Source organism: Theropithecus gelada, chromosome 8 (genome assembly GCF_003255815.1).
Source record: "Theropithecus gelada isolate Dixy chromosome 8, Tgel_1.0, whole genome shotgun sequence".
Taxonomy (NCBI): domain Eukaryota; kingdom Metazoa; phylum Chordata; class Mammalia; order Primates; family Cercopithecidae; genus Theropithecus; species Theropithecus gelada.
The window spans coordinates 137,884,735-137,904,218 of NC_037676.1; the positions used below are offsets into that span (position 1 = coordinate 137,884,735).

Below are 19,484 nucleotides of genomic sequence, written 5' to 3' on the forward strand. Positions count from 1 at the left end.
TATAGGGCCAGGCAGTGTATCATAGGAGTTAAAAGCAAAGTTGGGAGCCAGACTGACTTTACAGTTCTTGTCCTGTCTTTAATTGCTGTGTGACCTTACTCAAATTGCTTAACTGTTCTGTGCCTCAGTTGCTAATTCAAAGATGGAAATACTCGGGCTTATCACATGAGATTGTTAGGTTATAAAGATGAGGTAAGTTATCTTGTGGAAAGTACTTGATACCTGACACATAAAAGGTGATATATAAGTATTTTATTGTTGTTGGCGCAGAAATCTAATTCTTCAGTTTACCAGTGTAGCTCAGTCTTTCAGGGCATACTCTTGCTGTATGTTGGACAGTAATATATAAAAATTATAATATCCGGTACTATTCACATGTGCTAGAATGACTAAAATTAAAAAGGTACTTTCAATGGTGGACTGGGATGTGGCATAGTAGGAACTCTGATGCACTGCTGTGGGAATGTACAGTGCTGCAGCCACTTTGGAAAACTGTCTGGTATATTTGGCTGTCTGTGATGAGCACAGCCCTCCCCAGGACCTAGCAGTCCTGCTTCTGGGTAATTCCTCACCAGAGATGCATATGGAGGTGCACTGGAAGAGTGTGTAAGAATCCTGTAGGCAAAACCTAGAAAGAAGCAAAATGTCTATCAATAGTAAAATGGATGAACAAATTATAGTGTAATAATTTAGTATTTTAAAGCAGTAAGAATAAATCAAGTGTTGCTACACACAACATCGGTGAATCTTACATAATAATGAAGGAAAAATGGCACAAAATAGTAGATATTCTGATTTCATTTATATAAAGCTCAAAGCAGGCAAAATTCATTGATGGTGCTGAGAGTCAGGATGGTGGTTACTTTCGTGGGAAGATGGTGATTCAGAGGGAACAAGGGCAGCTTCTGGCAACTGTTGATGTTCCATTTCTGGATCTGAGCATTGGTTACTTTTTTACTCCTGCTGTGTAGCTTGGTTGTACTCAGTTGGTAAGAATTCACAAAGCTGTGTACTTAGGATTTGTACCTTTTTATGACTTATTTTATGCTTGAATAAAAAGTTTAAAAATATGACCAATTTGTGAGTTAAGAGAATTGATAAGACTAAATAGACCAGCTGCTCTCATTTAGAACAGAATAACACATCTTCCTTCAAGCAGATCTGTTATTAGACCACGTGATAATCTGACAGTTTCTCAGTAAGTCTGAAAGCAGAGCAGAGAATAATCTTAATGCAAATATTATCCAACTCTGATAGCCTGTTCTTAACATTTTCCCTGTATAGAAGCCTCTGCACTTTGAATTACATGTGCCTTTTGGTGGGCCAGGAGCCATTTCCCCTTTACAGTGGGACTAAAGACACTTGGCATCTCTCATCTGGCCCATCATTCAAAGAGGGGCTGTTGTTCTTCTCAAGGAAGAACCCTTGGAAGAGTGAATGAATCAGTATAAATCCATGACTGATGAAATGCTCACCCTGTGCCAGGCACTGGGAACACAGTGGTAGACAGGCAGATGAAGCCCTTGTTCTCGTGGAGACTCAGTTCTGCTGGGAGACATGGACAATAGTACATATTGGGTATTGATGAAAGTCAGCTTCCAGACTCTTGCTGAGCATGACTACAAAAGGTGAAAGAAACAATCAACAAATAAACAAAAAAATCTTAGAAGGCATGGAAGCTAAAATGGTTAAAAAATAATAATAACTGGGCCAACAGCTTGAAGGAAAATGAAAATGAAAGGCGGTTTTCCTCTGAATCACATAGTATGAAAAATGACTCGTGTGACTGTTTCCTCAACTGTCTTAAGAATGGCACATAACTAGTATCGTTCTAGATACAGAGGAAAGACATTAATTCATTTTCTACACAGTGGATGTCTTAGGACATCAGCTTTCGTTCTCTGGTGGAACCCTGGTGAGAAAGACTGCTAGGAGCTTCTGCCAGTTTCTAAAGAAGGTAGGTGAGAATGTGAACTGAGTCTTAAAAGAAACCTAGAGCCCAGAGAAGTTTTAAAAAATGGGCCTTAAGGGTCCACCCCATTTAGGTGAAGGGACTGATAAATCCCCTTTGCTGTGGAATGGATCCCAGAGAAGCTGTACTTCCAGAGAACACACTGATACTCAGCTTCCAATCATAGCAGTCCTTTGTGGGACTAAGGTTAACCTAGACTTGCCAATTCTATTCTGAAGAAATATAGCAACATAGTCCTGAAATTATTTTTTTCATGTGTAATTGCTGATATTCAATAAAAAATTATAGGCATACAAGAAGGTACTATAATAAAAAACTAAGGAAAAGTACAGAAGTAGACACAGTGGACTCAGATAGCAGATATTAACTATACTCAATTATAAAAAAGGAATTAAAAAATAAATTTGATGATTTAAACTGAACTGGAATGTATAGAAAAATAGACATTTTGTAACTGAAAAGAACTACATGGATAGGTTCAGTAGCAGATTAGACAGAGCTGGAGGAAGAACTGGTGTGCTGGAAGTTAGATCAGCAAAGCATGAAGAGACTGGACCACATGGAAAGGACCCTTAGCACAGAGTCTCTCATGGCCACCTTGCTCCTTTAAAGCCCAGAGGTTCCACGTGGTCTGGTCCCTGCACCTCTCTCCCAGCTCACTCCACTTTTACTTCTTGTCTTACTCTATTCCTGCTGCTATAGCAAAATTATAATATTAATAAACCATAATAATGCAATGTAATTAGATACCTTAGATGGATAATTTATAGAAGAAATGTATTCTCACATTTTTGGAGGCTGTGTAGTCCAAGATCAAGACACCTGCAGATTAAATGGTGAAGGCTTGCTCTCTGATTCATTGATGGTGCCTCTTGCAGTGTCCTCACAGGGCGGATGGACAAAATGGATGGCAGGGACTGGAGGGTCAGGCAGCTCTCTGAAGCCTGTCACGAAGGCATTATACCAGTTCATAAGAGTAGAGCCTGCATGTCTTAAGCACTTTCCAAGAGGCCCAACTTCTTAATTCCACCGCAATGGACATTAAGTTTCAACATAAATGTTGAAAGTACACAAACATGCAAACCACAGCACTCCTCTGCCTCATGGCCTTTATGCTTGCTGTTCATTCTATCTGAAATACTCTCCCGCTAGTCCCCTAAAATCCGTGTGACCAGCTCCCTCATGGTTTTCACATTTGTATTCAAAGTCTCTTATCTGAAAGGACCTCTCTGGCCACAGTGTCTAAACTCTCAAACCTCCCCAACACTCTCATTGTCTTATATACCATATATTTTGATTGGTTTTGTTTCTCTGCTTCCCCATGAGGACAAAGATTTTCATTTTGTTTTGTTGGTGATGGATGCTATGTCCCCAGTGCTCAGCACAGTGCCTGACACATAGTCGGCATTCAGCAACATCTGCTTCCCAGGATAGATGGAAAGATGTCCATAAAAATCTGTAGCATGATGCAAGGTTAATACGGATCCAATGAAATTTAGTTATTCCCCCTTTTTCCTATCTTTGTGGAATTTCTGGTTTAATTTCATTTTCTTTAATTTTTAAATTTACAGTTAGTTTTCCCTTCACTTGTTCGTAGGATTTCTGACTTCATTGTTATTTTGTTTTTCTGTCAGTGTATTTTTCAGCACCTTGACAAATTAAACAAATGAAATTCTATCTCAGTTGGATATGAACTAAGAGAAGAGATCCTATGAATGATTGACACAGACATATTTTAAAAGGCTATATTCAGATGTGGATAGAATGGCAGCTAATCTTGGTCAGTCATTACCTAAAATCCAAAGTAGTTAATACAAGTATTTGCAGGATGGAAATGTAGACATCACATTTTAGAGAAAGTTTTAAGAATTCATCTTATTCTATAAAAGTCAAATACCTGGATAGCTTTGATTTTTCTCTGGTCTGAAAGCTTGAGAGTGTTAAAAGGAATAGGTCTTTAGCTAAAAAAAAAACTACATTTATTAGGTATGAACTGTGCCAAACAATTTTCATAAGTATTTTTTGGCTAATCTTCCCACAACCATTGGCTACAACCAGGAGGTATATTATGATTACCATTTTGCAAATTTTGAAATTGGGCTTCAGCGAGATTAGTGACTTCCCCAAAGCCACACAGCTAGTAAATAGCAGATCTGGAATTTGAACATAGTCATCAGACTCCAAAGACTGATGCAAAGAAGTTGTATTGTCTAGAAGTCACGTAATATTTTCCTCACAGCCCTAAAGTAAACAACTGGGCATGTGATTTAATTCTTAAATGATGACTTATTTAAATGATAGGAGAAAGATTCTTATTTAGAATTGTTAATATGGTAATTTTTATCTTTAGTTGACTTTGTGATGTGCTCATAGTCTAATTAATGCGTCTCAGAGGTGATACGAGGTGATACTACATCAACCCGGATACTGTTACCCAGAACCCCAGTGAAAACTGAATTTCTGAAAAGACTGTTTTCAGTTAATGTTTGTTCTTTAAACTCAATCAAATTATAAGACTAAGCTTTTAGCACTGTGTTTTATATGAAAACTTTTTCCACGTTGAAGTGACCGGTTTCCCAATTAAAGTGAGATGTCAGATAGCGTAATTGCATTCTTTTAAAACGACTCAAAACTGAAACAGTATTTTAAAAATCACTTTTTAAAATTCATCTGTTCATTTAAAATGATTTTTTCCAGGTTTACATGTGATTTTACTTGTAACAGAAATAGAATTAAATAGGTCATACTGTTTCCTTTACCCTGGAAAATCTCTTCTTTTCAAAGCAAGATTTCTCTGGTGTTTGGCCGTGTGTCGGTTTGAGTTTTATAGGTCAGGAATGACAAATGAAGAATCTCCACCTGTGTAAGAATACATCTTCCCTTCCTGTAGCCTGGCATCCGCCAAGCAGACAGCTCACCACTGCCAGCTCAGTGCCGTTTCTAAGCTGAAAGTCAGACTTGATGAATAAGCAAGTCTTTTTAATGAGGCAAACATTATTTATGTTTATAATACTAATTTCTCATCCATGTTTGTTCAGTTTTTAATAAGGTTCTGATTTCAGAAGTAGAATACAGAGTTCCATAGGCAATTTTCTGCTGAAGGCAGGGAATCTAAGACTGATACTTAATGTTTGACAGAAAATGATATAGGTGAGTTCTTGTCATCAAATTTTACAGTATTGTAATACTGCATTTTATTATACAGTATCTCCTCAAGTTGCATTTTTCTTAAAGAAGCACTTAACTACATTTCCTGCCACTTGTCATTAATTAGTTCTTTTTGTCATTTGTTCAACAAACGTGACCACATGCCTCCTATGTGCTAGACACTGGGAATACAAGAGAAAAGGTCTGCTTTTTACCCTTAAGGACCTTACAGACTTACTAGTCTGTAACTGTATGCAAAGAAATAATTACAGGAGCTGTGAATATACAAGTTATTAGTTATCATGGACGCAGGAAGGAGAGAGGGATAATTCAGCCTGGATTCTTCTTGCTGGCTCACCAAAAAGGTGATGTCAGAGGAAACAGCCCGTGCAGAGGAATTGCGGGTGAAACGACACAGCTGCTGCAGGGTCATCACGCAGGTGCTGAAGCACACAGCACCAAGCAGCAGTGGCAGGCACCTCCCTGGGTGAGTTACTGTGGGCAGAACTGTGAGAGGCTTAGGAATTTGTTCTTTATCTTGTATCTTTGTTTATAAGTTAATATCCCCCTATTGTTCTCAGGACAAAGGAGTGCGGAATGGAGATTTTAAGCAGGCAGGGAAGCAGTACAAGTGAGGATTTGCATTCTAGGTGTATAATTTTGGAGGAATGTTTAGATAAGGAAGCATTAGAAATCCAGGATCAGTTAGGGTCTCTAACTAGTCCAGTTGAAGAATTCTGAATGATTCTGATGAATCTAATAATTCTGAATGAAATGATTCACATTAGGAATGTAGAGGAAGGGGGGATGGGTGTGAGAGAGATTTAGGGAGATTAAAAATAGACTCATTGGCTAGTTGGATGACAATGGGATGGTAAAGCAGAAAGCATTGATTTTCTCCAGATGTTAATGCCTTCCTAGTTGTGTGTGGACTGATGGATTCTCACCACAGTATTAGAGATCTCTTGTATCTCCAGCACTGCCTTGCTCACAAGTGCATGGCCTGATTTTTAAAGTGCAAGGAAAGGGATAAAACATCTTTGCAGTATATTTTGACAACATAGGGGTGCGGTATGTATGTATGTATTTGAGATAAGGTCTTGCTTGGTCATCCAGACTGGAATGCAGCGGCATGGTCTTGGCCCTGCACGGCCTTGGTCTGCAGCCTTCGCCTCCCGGGCTCAAGCAATCCTTCCACCACAGCCTCTCGAGGAGCTGGGAATACAGGTGCCCACCACCATGCCTGGTTAAGTTTTGTGTTTTTTTAGTGGAGACAAGATTTCTCCGTGTTGCCAAGACTGGTCTCAAACTCCTGGACTCAAACAATCCGCCCACCTCAGCCTTCCAAAGTGCTAGGATTAGTAAAGGAGCTTTATTAAGCTTCTTCCAGAGGAAATGCCTTAGATTGCTTATAACTTTATACTGCCAGGTTTCCTCACTTTTGGTCATCTGATGAATGGCTAGAGGCTCTGGAGATATATGGACCAGCTGGGGAAAATTCAGGAAAGAGGTGAGAGGACTAAACAAAGAAGAATTTGGCCTGCTTTGCCTCTAGAGGCATTCAATCCAGCAAAGTAATGATCATCTTTTAAGTCGTCATTATGTTCCAGGCACTGTTGCTACTCTGTGCCTGGTGTGGTAGTGTGAAAGAATTAGTAAGACACAATCCATATTCAGAAAGGTAGGTGAGGCAAAAGCAAGGCATATCTTATGCAGCCCAGTAATAGAAGTATATATATTAGGTCCATTGTTGGCGTAACAAAGGTGTCATAGACAGTTTTCATGGGATTGAGAAGTTATAACAGAATTGGAAGCTCTCATTTTAACTTCACCTTGAAAAATTCACTAGACGGAGAGGGCAGGCCAGAGATGCATAGGAAACAGCACATGAAGTAGAAATAGTCATTGCATGGGAGGCACAGAACACATTGCAGAAAAATGAGTCTGACATGTAGACTGGGGCTTGTCACAATGGGGTTCTCTAGGAGCAAATATGGAAATGTGAAAAATTACACAAAAATTTCAAATATAAAGAAAATCTTTCAGCATATCTGAGCAGCGCCAGCAGTGAAGCGTAGTGAGTTCCTCATCCCAGGTCTTGGCAAGCTTTTCAAGAATAGATTCTAAGCTTAGATGTGTGCTTGATCTAAATCTTGGACATCCCCTTCTATACTTTGATTCCACTCAATTATCTGTTGAGTCATAGCAAATAATGCATTCACTATTTTTTTAATTTCTATCTTAGCCTCAGAAACATCTACTGAAAAATTTTATAATACAAAACTATGTAAATAAGAAAAAATGAGCAACCAATGGTTCAGAACACTGGAAGAAGATGGGAGCGTTAGGGAAAAAAGGGAGGCCTGCTAAACCCTCAGATCACCCAGTCCTCAGACAAAAAAAATCTTAAAGTTTAGAGGCTGTTACCTAGCTCCACTACTGTCTACTCTTCCTCATTTTAATCATTTGCTGAATCATTTGTTTATTGGTTAATCCCCCTTCACTGTTGTTCTCAGCCAGTGACCTCGTCTCCTTCCTTGTGGTAAAAATAGTAGATGTTCAACAAGAACTCCCTGTGCTCTCTGCCTGGAAACTTAGACACTGATTTGCAGTCACACTCAGCTTTTCCTCCTTTTCTCCTATTGCAGTCTGCTTCATACTTCCCTATGTGTTTCAAGTGTTGTCCACTGAACAAATAATACTCGTCATAATGGAAGTACAAAATATTCACCAGCATGGCCAAATCAAACTGCGAAATCCTCCTGAATGAAATCTTGTGAAAATTGCAAATTTAATCTCTTAATATCTTCAGTGTAAAAATATCAAAGTCAGTAATTCAAAGACCTAAACAGTTTGAAAATTCAAATAAATTGCTAGTATTGTAATATCTGACAGAATAATTGAGTAAGGAATGAGTGTCATAACTGTAGGATTAAAACAGTATACTGCTTAATATTTTATTTTTTATAATTCTAATCATTTACAATCTTGATTCTTCAAATAAGCACAGAAATAGAATTATTTATTTGAAGAAGCATATTCTTTTCAAACTAACATTACTAAAGAAACCGTGATCTTTCATTTTGCCAAACTGTATGCACAATGCGGTGACCTAGTTTGCAAGTTTCAACCTTCATCTTCACCCTTTCTGTTTCATGCCCACACACCAAGAGATATTTCATAAACACAACATGAATGATGTCATCCAAATTCAAATCCTTATTCCTTAACTTGGTCCTTCATGAGCTAATGTTTAATTTTCTGGGTCTCCTCTTCCATTTGCACCATACAGAGGAACCATAACAAGCTATTTGATTCCTTGAATGAGCTTAGTTCTTGTCTTCCTGTACCTCCATTGTTTTGCACCTGCTGTTCATTCTGCCTAATACTAATTTTTAATCACTATTTTAATGGCAACTTCTACTTTCTGTAGTTTGAAACTAATTTCTAGCATTGATACACCTGGGAAAATTTCTTCCACTTTCTCTTTCCTAACTGGGCTGGTCTATCCCACCTCAGTGCTTACCCTTGACTCAGCAGTTGACTTGTAGAATTATAGTTATCTCTTTAGTTGTCTGTCATCTGTCTCCCACTACTTACTAGACTCCTTTCCAACCATGGTGTCTAGCAGAGTGCCAGAAATGGCATGGGTGCTAAGTGATGAAGGTTTAATTTAATACAAATTTTCCTTCCATTAGGAGCTTCCAGCTTCTTTTAATTCATAAGAATTATTTGTAATGTCTGCATTTTGCTACTTACCTAATAACCAAAATCATCTCAAAGTATTTGTTTGTTGTCTGATAGCTTTCTCTTCCTTGATTAATTATTGGAAGATCATAGTGGAATTAGTAATCTACCTTTAGCTACTATGAAGAACACTGGCTTGCAAATTGTGTTATAATCATATTCATGACTTCTATTATTCCTCTGTCTCCATTTAATGACTATCATTTTATATTATACATTGTCATCAAAGTACAAAACATATAGCTCTTTGACAAATATTCAGTTGCTCTTTTCTAAAAAAGGTTTTTTTAAATATTAGTGATCATATGTAAGTAAATTATTACTCCTATGAAGACAGCACCATCCTTCATATTAATATTTGTTTTACAAAGTTGAAAACTTTATAATACCACACTATTTTGATTACTGTAGCTTTATAGTAAATTTTGATCAGGGAAGACTTATGGTCTTTCCTGAAGAATGTTTCATGTGCAGTGGAGAAGAATGTGTATTCTGCTTCTTTTGAGTAGAGTGCTCTATAAATGTCTGTTAGGTATAATTGATTTGTATTGTTGTTCAAATGTTTTTTTTCTTTTTTGGCCTTCTTTCTAGGTATTCTACTTATTACTGAAAGTGTATTGATGAAGTACCCAACTATTATTGTTGAATTTTCTATTTCTCTGTTTCATTCTGGTAGTTTTGCTTCATATATTTTGAAGCTCTATTGTTACGTGTATGTTTATATATATGCATACACGTTTATAATTATTTTACCTTCTTGATGGATTGATCTTTTTATCATTTTTCAAAATGTGGTTTTTCTCTAATAACAATTTTTGTCTTAAAGTCTCTTTTGTCTAATGTTAGTGTTATAGCTACTCTAGCACTCTTTTAGTTACTATTTTCGTGGAATATCTTCTTCCATACTTTTCCTTTCAACCTGTTTTTATGTTTGAACCTAAAGTGTGTCTCTTGTAGACAGCATGTGGTTGGATCATTTTTTCCATGATGCTAATTTCTGCCTTTTAGTAGGTGTGTTTAATCCTTTTACACTTAATGTAATTACTGATAATGTAGGATTTATACCTGCCATCTTGCCATTTGTTTTCTACATGTTTTAGGTCTTTTCTTGTACCTTACTTCATTCTTTTGTGTTAAATGTTTTCTTTTTATTCACTGCACTACTATATTTGTTGTTTCTTTTTCTACATTTTTATTTTTAAATTATTTATATTGCTTTCTCAGAATTAAACCAACACAAAAATGCTCTTTAATAGCTCCATTCTCTCCACTCATTTTTGTCTTATTACTGTCATACAAATTACATCTTTACACATTGCGTACTCATCAACATGGATTTATAATTATTTATTCATGTATTTGTCTTTTAAATCAGATAGAAGGAAAAGAGAAATTTTTTTAAAAGTTTATACTATCTTTTATATTTACTTAAGAATTTACCAATGTTCTTTTGTTGTTGTTGTGGTTTGTTTTTTTTTTTAATGTGGAGTCAAATGACCTTTGTCTTAATTTCTCCTTCATTTTTGAAGGATAGCCTTGCTGGATGGAGAAATTTTAGTTGACAATCTTTTTTTTTTTTCTCTTGTTAATATGACTTCCCATTGTCTTCTGGCCTTTATGGTTTTTGTTAGAAATCAGCTGCTAATATTATAAAAATCTCTTGAATGTGATAAGTTGCTTCTCTCTTTCTACTTCCAAGATTCTTTGTCTTTGTCTTTCAGCAGTTTGACAATAACCATGTCTACATTTGGGTCTTTGAGTTTATCCTTTTTGGAGATTATTGAGCTTCTTGGATGTGTAGATTAGTTTTTCATTAAATTTTGGAAGTTTTCAGCCATTGTTTCTCAAAATAATCTACTCATGTTTTTTCCTTTGGGTCTGTCAGTATGTATATGCTCATATATGTTCATACATTTGATGCTGTCCCATAGGTCTCTGATACTCTGTTCATTCATCTTTTTTTCTCTTCCTCAGACTGGATTTTCTCAACTCATCCATCTTCAAGATAACTAACTTTTTTCTTCATCCTAGTTCTATCTGCTGATGAGCTTCTAAAATGAGTATTTTACTTTAGTTATTGTACTTTGCAAGTTAAGAATTTATTTTGGTTATTTTTTATGTTTTCTATATCTATATTATTTGTTTGATGAGACACTGTTCTTATACTTTTCTTTAGTTGGTTAGAAAGGCTATTATTTAATTCCTTGACTACACAACTATCCCGTTTATACCAAAATCCACACATAATCAAGTTTCATAATCAGCCCTGCAGAACATACATATTTGAAAAGTTGGTTTTCCATATATATAAGTTTCACATTCTATGAATACTGTATTTTTTAGTTGGAAAAAAACCTGCACTAAATGAACCCACACAATTCAAATATGTGTTGTTCAAGTGTCAACTGTATTGAAAATAACCAAATTAAAGTATTTGTCTAGTAAGTCCAATGTCTCAGCTTCCTCAGGGACTGTTTCTATTGACTGCTTTTTTTCTTGTGTAGGGACATACTTTTGTGGGTTTTTTTTGCATGTCTCAATTTTTTGTTGTTGTTTAAAACTGAACATTTAATGTGTAAACTCTGGAGATCAATTTTTTCCAGGGTTTCTTGTTTGTTTTTGTTATTTGTTTAGTGACTTTTCTAAACTAATCTTATAAAGTCTCTATTTTTTGTGTGTTGCTATTGAAGTCTCCTCTGTGTTAGTTTACTAGTCAGCTAATGATTGGGCAGAGATTTTAGTAAATGCCTGGAAACTTTCTAATCTTTGCCAAGGGCCTCTGGGTGAATATTGGGACTCATGCTTAACCTCAAGGTCAGCCAGAAGAGAGAGCTCAGAGCCCTATCAGGTCTTTTCTGGGCATGGATGTGGTACTGTGAATGGTCCCGGCCTTCTAGATTGCCAGGAATAATTCAGAGCTTTACAAGGCCTGTTTTGAACACCTCATTCCCTACTTTTCTTTTGAAGGTTTTTGATTAGCCCATTGTTTGCTCAGTTTTTCTTCACTACCTGAGGCAACAGAAATGTCAGACAATTGCCTCTAAGTATTTTCTTCAGATACCCAGAGGAAAAAGGCATTTTGCAAGGGCTAAAGTCTGAGTCAGGTCAAATGAAGACAGTGCTCTAGGAATGGGGTTTTGTCAGAACTCCAGCCTTGTTCTGCCCCCTCTAGCGGCATCCAGACTCCTGGTGATTGTGGCTGTAGGTTTTCAAGGTTCCTGCAGAGTTGGGGAGTGGGGCATGGGAATAAAACAAGTTAGAAGAGCGCAAAGCTCACTGTTCTTACCGGGATCCAGCCATTTTAAAAAAAAGAAAAAAGACAACATTTTCTAGATCTCTGCAATCTTTTGGTTAATTTCCAGGGTTCCGAAAATGGCGATTCTAACCATTTTTACCAACTGCTCTTTCTTGGCTTTTGTAGAGAGAATGTGTGGAGGTTCTTCACCGTTTTCACTAAAGTCCCTCCTATATTTTTCTTTACACTATAAGTAGACATATAATTAAATGCTAGCTGAATTAATGGAAATTCACTAAAAGCAGAATGCTTCTTTCTTTTAGAAACTTCTCTGAATGTTTTTGTACTTCTCCTATTATGTTTTAGGACTATGATGATGGATATGGCACTGCTTATGATGAACAGAGTTATGATTCCTATGATAACAGCTATAGCACCCCAGCCCAAAGGTAAGAGTCAGTCTTTATTACCAGACCCCACAGCAGAAATCATTCCCTTCCACATTCATATATTCTGGGAAAAGTATGACAGTCAGCTAGAGAGGTTAATTTGGCTTGCCCTGTTTTTGTATGTATTTAAATGGAGAAGCCATATCTGTTCTAGCAACCAGCTTGTATTACCCTACCCAAGTTTACCATAATGTTAGAGAAATCAGGCTTGGGAAATAAAAACTGAAATTTTAGTCTAAAAATTTGACTTAAATGTTCAGTATAATTTGAGGAGGAACAATGGCCTCAAAGTCTGTGACTATTTAGTCTTAAGGCCCAAAATTACATTGGAACTGTGTAAGTATCCTACACTGTCAGTGCCTGGAGAAGAAACTATCAAAAGTTTTGTTTCCTATTCATAGAACATTTCAATTTCTAAGCAGCAACTCTCCTGTTTTCTAACAACTTCATACTCCTACCTGTGAAAAATGACTTAGCTGTAATTTATTTTCCAAAGAAATATTTACCCACAAATAAGTAAATGTTACCAGAGGCAAAACAGAGCTTCATATTACCTCTTCTGTTAATATTACCTTGATGTTCATTGATACATAAAATTAGTGTTTCTTATGTTGAGAATGTTGTCCTAAATATGTGGAAACCTTTTGTTTTATGTTTTAAATTCTAAGTGGAAGATAAAGGTAGACATATACACAAAACAAAATATTGGCTTTAGAGTGACTCTGAGGCATAAGAAAATATGGACTATGAGGTGATTTTGATGAAACACAAATTCACTTTTGAACTCGTCCAGTGCCAGTCAAGCTTTGAACACATAGGTTCTCTTATTTGTTAACTCTGGTCCTGAGGTAGATAGGATATTAAAAAAAACTTTTTGTTTTTGCTCATACCAAATTTTATTCTTCTATAACTTGTAAGTATTGAGTAGCCTTTGAACTTTGACTCTCAACTGGTCTTTGTTGGTGGAAGCCTGTATATCGTATTTGTACCCTTTAGTGTGTTGAGGGTAGACCTAACACTTACGGAGCCCAGACTGGCATGTGGTAAATGCTTGATAAGACTTTGTATACACCATCTCATTTGAGTATCCCAGCAACTTTATGAAGTATATGGCATTGTTTTCATTGTATACATGAAGAAAAGGGGCACAGAATTAAGTAATTTGCCAGAAATCATACAGTAAGTGGAAAGATGAAATTCTAAGTCAGATATTCTAACTCAAAGATTTGTACCCTTTATAAATACGTCCTCAGATTTTGTTTAAAAACATAAATATCCACAGATATTTCAATATGTAGTCTAAATATCCTAGCAAAGCAAGTCTCCCATCCCCACATTTGCTGAGTGAATACTGTATTCCTGGCACTGTTTCCATAAATTTTATAAGGCCTTACAGTCTAGGTTGTTTGAACACATCAGTCCTGACAACAGTACTCTAAAGCTGATAGTATTGCTGTAGATGAGGAGATCAGATAACCAAGAGTTTCTGGTGCTTGCTTGTGACCAAACAGCTGATAAAATGGTAACAGGTGTGTGACTGCCAAGTGCATATTCTTAACCCTGGTACATTCATGTGAGAGGCTTACTGCTCGTTTCTGTTAGTTCTGTTCCCATATCTGTTATGGGATTGATATACAGTTATGCATCATTTAACGACTGGGATATGATCTGAGAAATGTGTCTTTAGGCAATTTTGTCATTGTGTGAACATCATAGAGTGTACTTACACACCTACATGATATAGCCTGCTACACATCTGGGCTGTATAGTCTACCTGCACAGCATGTTACTATAGTGAATACTGCAGGCAGTTGACATACAGTGGTATTTCTGTATCTAAACATGTGTAAACATAGAAAAACTTCAGTAAAAATATGGTATAAAAGATAAAAAGTGGTATACCCATATAGGGCACTTACCATGAATGCAGCTTGAAGGACTGGAAGTTGCTCTTGGGTGAGTCAGTGAGTGAGTGGTGAGTGAATGTGAAGGCCTAGGACATTGCCATGCACCACTGCAGGCTTTATAAACACTAAACACTTAGGCTACACTCAATTCATTAAAAAGTTTTTTTCTTTCTTCTATAATAAATTAACCTTAGTTCCTGTAACTTCTTTACATTATAAACTTGCAGTTTTTATTAATTTTTGACTCTTATAATAATACTTAGCTTAAAACACAAATGCATTGTACAACTGTACAAATATATTTCCTTTCTTCATATCCTTATTCTATATACTTTTATCGATTTTATTTTATTTTTTTTTATTCTTTTTTTTTTACTTTGTAAACTTTTCTTTTCCCCCCTCTGTCACCCAGGCTGGAATGCAGTGGCGTGATCTCAGTTCAGTGCAACCTCCTCCTTCCAGGTTTAAGGAATTCTTGTGCCTCAGCCTCCGGAGTAGCTGGGATTACAGGCATGTGCCACCATGCTTGTCTGATTTTTGTATTTGTAGTAGAGATGGGGTTTCACCCCGTTGCTCAGGCTGATCTTGAAGCCCTGGGCTCAAGCAGTCTGCCCACCTTGGCCTCCAAAAGAACTGGGATTACAGGTGTGAGCCACCACACCAAGACTACCTTTTTTTAAAATTAAAAACAAAGACATAAATACGCACATTTGCATAGACTTACCCAGGGTAATAGGTGACAGGAATTTGAATAGGTGACAGGAATTTCATTGAATAGGTGACAGGAATTTCTCAGCACCATTATGATATCATAGCGCCACCGCTGTATCTGCAGTCTGTTGTTGACTGAGACGTTGTTAGCACATGGCTCTATTCAGTGTGGTGGACTTTAAATGCAAGCATGTTTTTTTGCTTGAACTGTATCACAATATAGTGATGTTTATGGTTCGATTCATTCTGTGGAGAAAAGAGAAGCGACTTTATATTTATTGAGTAATGTGTTTCAGATACTATGCTAATGTTTTTGTATTTGATTTCAGTATATCTTCACAGGCATCAACCCAGTCCTATACAATAAATATAGTTTCCTCCAGTTAATAGATGTAGAAACCAAGACGTAACTTTTTTTATGAAGTATATTTACAGTACAAGATTATAGTCCCTGTGATCTTTTGCTTTTTGATATTTGATATAAAGAACCAAACTTAAAGCATTTGCCCTATTAAATGCTGTGATCTGTCAAGGAGAGTGATATCAAAATGTGACTGCGGGTAAACTGATAGATCACTAAGGGGAGCTAGCGTTTATTTAGAGCCTGCTCTAAATCAGGCATGGAATTTGATCTGTTACTTATATGTCTTGTTTTAATACAAATAACAACAGCAAGAGTTAATATACGTGATGAAACTGAGGCTCAGAGAGGTAGATGACTAATCCCAAATGTAGACCCAGGTTTTTAAAGCTCATGGTCGTTCTGCTTTAAGCTCTGATTATATATTTATATGATAGATGACAAGCATTTATTCTTTGGTTATTTATTCAGTCAGTGTTTATTGAATGTCCATTTTGTGCTAGGCGTTATACTTGATGCTTGGAATACAAAGATTAATATTAAGATGGAGACTCTATCCTTGAAAAGCTTATTGGCTAGAAAGAAACATATAAATACTTTAAAACAGTGTAATATTCTAATTATTGTGAGAGGAGAAATTCATTGTTTCCATAAGAAGACTAAGCTAAATTCTGATTGGGAATACTGCAGACATTTACCTGAGAAAGTGAAGGATAAGTAGTAGTCACCAGGTGACAAACCGGGAAGGGCAGTTCACAGATAAGGCTAGCAAGTCACAGAGGTATGGAACAGTAAGTTTTGTGTGGCGACTACACAAAATTGTGTAGGGCTGGAATATGTGGTGCACAGGAGCTGTGGTGAGAGGGCTGCAGGAGGAGTGAGCGCATGTTTCCTCCACGAGGAGCTGAGACAGTGCCATCGAAGAGTTACATGTAAAGGTATGATGTGTTTATACTTGAATTTGGAGAATTAATTAGATGACAGTTGTGAAGGTTGGATTGGCAGATGGTGCAGAGACTAATTAAGATACTGGTATGTTATAAATTATAAGCCCTTTAAATATCAGGAAAGATTCACTAAAAGAAGCATCTTTTGTGACAGCCAATCTACCTTCTTTGAAGTGATCTTTTCTTTGCTACAGCTTGTCTTACCTGAAGGAGTACAGAGAACTATATGAGAAGTGCTCACATGGACAAATGCAGAAGCCACTGCTAGATACTCTTGAATGTTCATTTAATCCTCAACATGTCAAATAAACATCTGTCCCTTTTAAAGAAGAAAACAATAGCTCACACAATTAGATAACTTGCTTCAGATTGTACAGTTTACACAAAGGAGACAAACTTTGAACTGAGGTCTGACCGTAAGTATATATTAGTATCTTTTCCACTGCAGCACTCTTAGCTTACACTAAATAGCTGCTCTGCTATAAATTGAAAGGAAGCAGCTGTATATAGCATGGGGTGAAGAAATGGTTCTATGCACCATATTGGTTTACTGCGGCTGCCATAATAAAATACTGCAGTCTTGTTGAGTCCCCTCTCCTGGGCTTGCAGATGGCTGCCTTCTCTCCATGTCCTCACATGCTCTTTTATCTGTACACTCACATTTCTGGTGTCTCTTTTTGTATCCAAATTTTCTTTTCTTTGAAGGACACCAGTCAGATTGGATTAGAACCCACCCTAAAGGCCTCATTTCAATTTAAATCAGCTCTTTAAAGGCATTGTCTCCAAAGATGGTCACAGTCTGAGGTACTAGATTTAGGGTTTCAATATATGAGTTTGAGAAGGCAGGGTACACAATTCAGCACGTAAAATGCACATACTCTAACACCAGTTTAAGCAGAACACTGCATGTTTCAGAATTAGGAACCTGGTATGAACCAGTTAGGATAGCAGATTTTCAGATCATCCCCAGTATGAAATAGTAGATATTAACAAGAAAATCATCACGGCCATCATCTTAGTATTTCCTGAGTGCTTGGCATTATTTCATCTACTTTACATAAATTGTCTCCCCTCTCTGCATCCCCTTCGATATTGCTAAATTCAAGTTTAAAACTGTCATTCCCAAATCAGAGAAGTGAAGTTCCTTATTCAAACTCACAAGGCCAAGCAGCAGCACAAAGAAATCACCTTGGTGCCAAAACATTCTATGTTGTACTCTCTCCATTGCCTTTCAGCTCTCCTTTTGTCATGGTTTTGATTACAGTTGCTGGGACTAATTCCTGTTTATATTTCCCATATACAGTATTCAAAAATCTAATACTTTGTGATGCTTTAAAATCTCTTAGGAATTATGCTTCAATATGAACTAGAACTTTTTGCCTTATCAAATTTGGACAACCTTAAGCAAATAGGGAATTTAATTTGTATTAAATATACATATTAAAGTTGTAGGCTTAGACTAGTGAAATTAAGAAATTTATTTTTCCAGTTTTACATTAGATCCTTTCAGTGAATAGCATTTACTGCCACTGCTGTCCAGGAGCACCCAGTTTTCATATGCACTGGTAGGCAGTGCCATGTAGCACTTGATGTCTAATCAAACGTGTCTTGATTTTGACAATTCAGGTTCCGTAAGATTCATTTCATACATAAATAGTTCTCTCAATTCAGAATTTGAAACTATGTGCTATGCTACAGTTATAGTTCAGTATTAGTGAGGAATTCTTCACTTGGCCTCCTTTTAGAGTACAAAGCTGTTCTGCAAATGTTCTTTAACATTTTGTGTGGTAGGAGAGAGCACAGAGCAGAGGTAAAAGCTGCTCAGTCCCGTGTGGCAGCCACTAGACATGGAGCTGTGGACCCTTGACCCGTGGCCGGTCCAGATTGAGATGTGCTGGAAGTGTAAAATTCACACCACATTCCAGAGATTTCATATGAAAAAAAGAATGTTAAAAAAATTATTAAAATTAATTTCACCTATTTCTTTTTACTTTTTTACATGTGGCTACTAGGAAACTCTCTATTACAGTGTCTTCTCATAGGCAGCACTGAGTTAAATGATTCTGGTTGTGTCTGTCTCTGGCATATACTCACTTAGGGGCAAGCAAGACAGTCCACAAGCCACAGAGAGAGAACTGGAAAGCAGCACCTCCTATTCCTACTTTTTAAATGCCTATTTTAATGTTTTACATGTTATTTAAAATATAACTTAGTAATATTATAGTATGCATAAGCACATTACAGTTACAAGTTCAAAAACGTTTTTATTTATGCCGATGTATTATCAGAAACGGAGACTGGGGCCACAGTGGTTAAGAGTCTGACAGACCTATGGTCAGACGCCAACTTTAACATTTACTGGCTCTGTGATTTGGGGTGAGTTATTGAACCTTTCGAAGCCTCGGTAGCCTCCATTTATAAAATGTGTAACTGTTTCTACTTGTGAGAAAAGTGTAAAAAGATTCTTGTTTACAGGGCCGGCCTGAAGGCTGAAAGAGACAGAAAAGCATGCAGTCTTTGTAAACGGTGTGGAGGGAAGTCTGTTGTCCACTCCGTTGTCTCTGCTTGAGGACTGAATGAGATGGTTTGCATGGGGAGGTAGCACAGTGTGAGCCCGAGTTCCTGCCATCCTTCTACAGCTCTAAATTCCTTCTGCTTGTTGTTTCACACAAGAGTCGACTAGGAAGAGCAGATTCTGGGAAACCTGCAAGGACTGTGCGAGCCAATGTTTTATAGTGAGAGAGGAAACCTTGCAAAGGGATTCTTCCCCTGTGGATGGTCAGTGTCAGTATTTCCTGTACGCTGAGAGTTGGGAAGGTCAACAGCCATATCCCACCTGAAAACAAAATTGAATAAGATAGCAAGGTGGCCTGGCTGCCGGTGAGGATGATCTGTTGTGTGGAAGGGATTCTTTCCGTAGTGACTTTTAAACTCCTGAGGTCCTCATTATTATGACACTGTTATATTACAGAAACAAGTTTCTCTTTGGAAGTTTTACAAAGTAGGAA

The 19,484-nt window shown here is 37.0% G+C and overlaps 1 protein-coding gene across 1 annotated transcript in view; it reads left to right on the top strand.

The window, feature by feature from the left end:
• KHDRBS3 (KH RNA binding domain containing, signal transduction associated 3) overlaps positions 1-19,484 on the top strand; it is a 199,508-nt gene that overhangs the window by 138,472 nt on the left and 41,552 nt on the right. Inside the window, exon 8 of the mRNA XM_025394882.1 lies at positions 12,468-12,550. Coding sequence (XP_025250667.1) covers positions 12,468-12,550 — 83 coding nt within the window. The remainder of the gene's footprint in view (positions 1-12,467; positions 12,551-19,484) is intronic.